This window comes from Limulus polyphemus, unplaced genomic scaffold (genome assembly GCF_000517525.1).
Source record: "Limulus polyphemus unplaced genomic scaffold, Limulus_polyphemus-2.1.2 Scaffold10658, whole genome shotgun sequence".
Taxonomy (NCBI): Eukaryota; Metazoa; Arthropoda; class Merostomata; order Xiphosura; family Limulidae; genus Limulus; species Limulus polyphemus.
This window is the reverse complement of record NW_013676268.1, coordinates 16,395-17,905: the sequence shown is the minus strand read 5'-3', so window position 1 is coordinate 17,905 and position 1,511 is coordinate 16,395. Positions and strand designations below refer to the sequence as shown.

Here is a 1,511-nt window from a genome sequence, read left to right as displayed (position 1 = left end):
CACCACGGGTATCAAAACCCGGTATCTAGCGTTGTAAGTCCGCTGGGGGGGGGGTCTCACCTCTTCTATTGTATTGATTTGTATAAATGATATTAAACTTATAGTAGGCAGCAACTACTTTTGTAAAAACCTGTGAAGTTTGAAGGGAGAAGTAAGAAAATAAATAAATAAATATACATGTGTGTATTTAAACATTGCGCGTACCACTGCCACATTTTTAAAATTACGTTTAGTATAATTTTCGTTCAACTGAGCTTTTTTTATATACTTTCCTTAGTGAGCCCTTTATGTTAGAGCCTGTGACGTCATCTGTGATGAATATCATCCGTGGAAACAGTCAGAAAACAAAGCTTATACTGTTACAAACTGCTGATGATGCTACATGTTCTTTGTCTTCTTTGGAATGGGGGCTCGTTGCTGATATCATCTTAGAAGCTGAAGCCCTTCGCTGCTTTGGAGAAGCCCGATACGGCTTATCAGGAATGGTTAAATCGCTCAGTAAGTTGGAACTTTTGATAAAGTAACGACGGCAGTTTCGAGAACAGATTACACCACTAATTACAGTAGATCTTGTATGCTGGTAAAAAGATACGAGTTCTTGGAAATATTTTTAATTTTGTTAACTGTTATGGATTGAGGAGAATTTACTTTTTTTTTTTTTTGGTTTCAAATTTTAAGTATATTTTGTTTGTTTCCAGAACTGACGAGCCGAGTTTTAATCCGTGCGATACCACAAAATATTTCACGCACTTTAATAAGCTGTGAATGGGTTATAAGAGTGACAATCAATTCCTTAGCGTGGATTGTGGGTGGTAACGTGCTGCTGATTGGCTGCCTTCCTCTAGTCAGAAGTTCAAAATTATGGACTGCGATAGATAGATTCAGTGATTTTGCAACACTCGCGCCCTCTGTCAACTTCTTAACTGTACTGGTCTTCTCTCGAATATATAAATATATTCTTTTTCTGAAAAATGTTTATTTGTTTGAAGTTAAACACAAAACTACACAATGGGATTCTGTGCTCTGCCCTCCAGGGGTATCGAAACCCGGTTTCTAGTATTATAAGCTATGAAAAATGAAGCAAATGTTTAATGTAGTTCATTCTGAGCTAAATTTTATAATAAACTGGAAGAGGATCTCAACTGTGTAAATATTTTTCGCTTTATAAGTTCGGTGTTATTTAACAAAATTATTATCTTTCAAAACAACTTGTATTCCTACGTGAAAGCCCCCCACTGGCACAGCGGCATGTCTGCGGACTTACAACGCTAGAAACCGGGTTTCGGTACCCGTGGTGGGCAGAGCACAAATAGCCCATTGTGTATCTTTGTTTTTAGCTTCAAACAAACAAACCTATGTGAAAATAATTAATATTTAAAAATAATTTTATTTTCAGAAGCATTTTGCAAAGAAACTTGGAATTTGCAAAATTAATTGCCCTCAAAGTACAAAATGGCCATATCAAATGTGGCCAGTAAGTAAACATATTCAGGTATATTACTAAATCAAAC

At 36.1% G+C, this 1,511-nt stretch overlaps 1 protein-coding gene across 1 annotated transcript in view; it reads left to right on the top strand.

Annotated features, from left to right (window-relative positions):
* The first annotated feature begins 282 nt into the window (after window positions 1–282).
* LOC106476468 (sphingosine kinase 1-like) overlaps window positions 283–1,511 on the top strand; it is a 3,710-nt gene continuing 2,481 nt past the window's right edge. The window contains exon 1 of the mRNA XM_013937126.2: window positions 283–498. Within this exon, the coding sequence (XP_013792580.2) occupies window positions 288–498 (211 nt within the window). The 5' untranslated portion in view covers window positions 283–287. The remainder of the gene's footprint in view (window positions 499–1,511) is intronic.